At 35.1% G+C, this 1603-nt stretch overlaps 1 protein-coding gene across 3 annotated transcripts in view; it reads right to left on the bottom strand.

The window, feature by feature from the left end:
• The window catches only part of LOC107675755 (transcription factor 4-like), a 171697-nt gene that overhangs the window by 7849 nt on the left and 162245 nt on the right, over positions 1-1603 (bottom strand). For 2 of the 3 annotated variants that reach the window (XM_016470181.1, XM_016470179.1), the window contains one exon: positions 313-463. In XM_016470181.1, the coding sequence (XP_016325667.1) occupies positions 313-463 (151 nt within the window). Of the gene's footprint in view, positions 1-300; positions 464-1603 lie in introns of all 3 variants that reach the window. The other variant, XM_016470180.1, reaches the window with a different exon arrangement.

The following is a 1603-nucleotide window of genomic DNA, read 5'->3' on the forward strand; positions in this document are numbered from 1 at the left end:
GAGGGAAAATTTTTCCTTTTTTTTTTTTTTTTTTGTATAATGCTAAATATTTGATTTGAGATGCAAAATCTGGGTCCTGATCCAAAACCAGTTGAGAATTGCTGAACTAAAACGAATCAATGTGTGTGTTAGTGTGAGCACATAAATCTTCAAACACCGGATGAGAATGCTTTTTGTGGATTCTGGAGCAGTTTTTGCTTGGGTTGCTCATCTGTGCGTTTAGCTGCCTCTCAGAACACGTGTCACTTCATCAAAGTCCAGACGGCGTTTGATTGAAGCGATGCTCACGGTACAGTTTACCTCGATCTCGACCTCTCTAGAGCTTTCAGATCCTTGCCGTCCACGTCCTCCTTCTTGCTATCCAGAGATTTTCCGTCCTGCAGGTTCTCGTCTCCCTCGTCTTCAGATTTGATCTCCGAGCTCACAGACGAGGTGCTCTGACCCTGCAGACCTCCGGAGAGCGCTGGAGAGCAGAGAGAAGAAAACAGCAGCATGAGTGAGGAACATCTCTGGTCTCTAGGGTTTCAGAAAAGGTCTCAAAGTGTGCTCAGTCTGAACTCAAGCATCAGTCAGCAGCATTCAGACGACAGAAGCACAACAAATGTGTTATCATTCAGATGAGCTGCTACACTGAAGCTTTCTAATGTTATTAAACTATTATAAATGCTGCATATATTAACAGAGAATGAAATCAAATTCAGGGTTGCTTCAGTTCTTCAGTCGTGACTAAATGACCTTTTCTTATTTAATAAGAGTGAATATGAATGAACTACAGTATATATAAATATAAAAAACAGATTTGGTGCTTAATAAAAAATTATTATCAATGTTATTATCGTGGAAACTGTGATACGCTATCATTAAAAATTTCAGGGTCAGTAATATTAAAAAAAACGTTCTATTCATCGAGGATGCATTAAATTGATAAAAAGTAACAGTAAATGCATTTGCAATGTTACAATGTTTCAAATAAATGCTGTTCTTTTGAACTTTCTATTCATCTGTGAATCCTGAAAAATAGAATGCATCACGGTTTCCACAGAAATATTGTGCAGCACGACTGTTTTCAACATTGATAATAATCAGAAATGTTTATTGAGCAGCAAATCAGCATATTAGAATGATTTCTGAAGATCATGTGACACTGAAGACTGGAGTAATGATGCTGAAAATTCAGATCACAGGAATAAATTACAGTTTAACAGATATTCACATAGAAAACAGTTATTTTAAATTATAATAATATTTCATAATTTTCTAGTTTTTACTGTATTTTTGATTAAATAAATGCAGACTTGGGGAGCAGAAGATATAAACTTGTTTAATATATTTTAATAGTTATATTTTCTACTATCATCTATTATTATTAATATTAAACCAAATATGTATTAAACAAACAATTGACCATATATAATATATTATATTAATATCGCAATTATGTGTAATATATTCTCAATATTAATAATAATATTTTAGACACACACACACACACACACATACACACACACAGTTACACACACACACGCACGCACGCACGCACACACACACTCACACACTCACACTCACACACTCTCTCTCTCTCACACACACACACACACACTCA

Source organism: Sinocyclocheilus anshuiensis, unplaced genomic scaffold (assembly GCF_001515605.1).
Source record: "Sinocyclocheilus anshuiensis isolate Anshui unplaced genomic scaffold, SAMN03320099.WGS_v1.1 scaffold708, whole genome shotgun sequence".
Lineage (NCBI taxonomy): Eukaryota > Metazoa > Chordata > Actinopteri > Cypriniformes > Cyprinidae > Sinocyclocheilus > Sinocyclocheilus anshuiensis.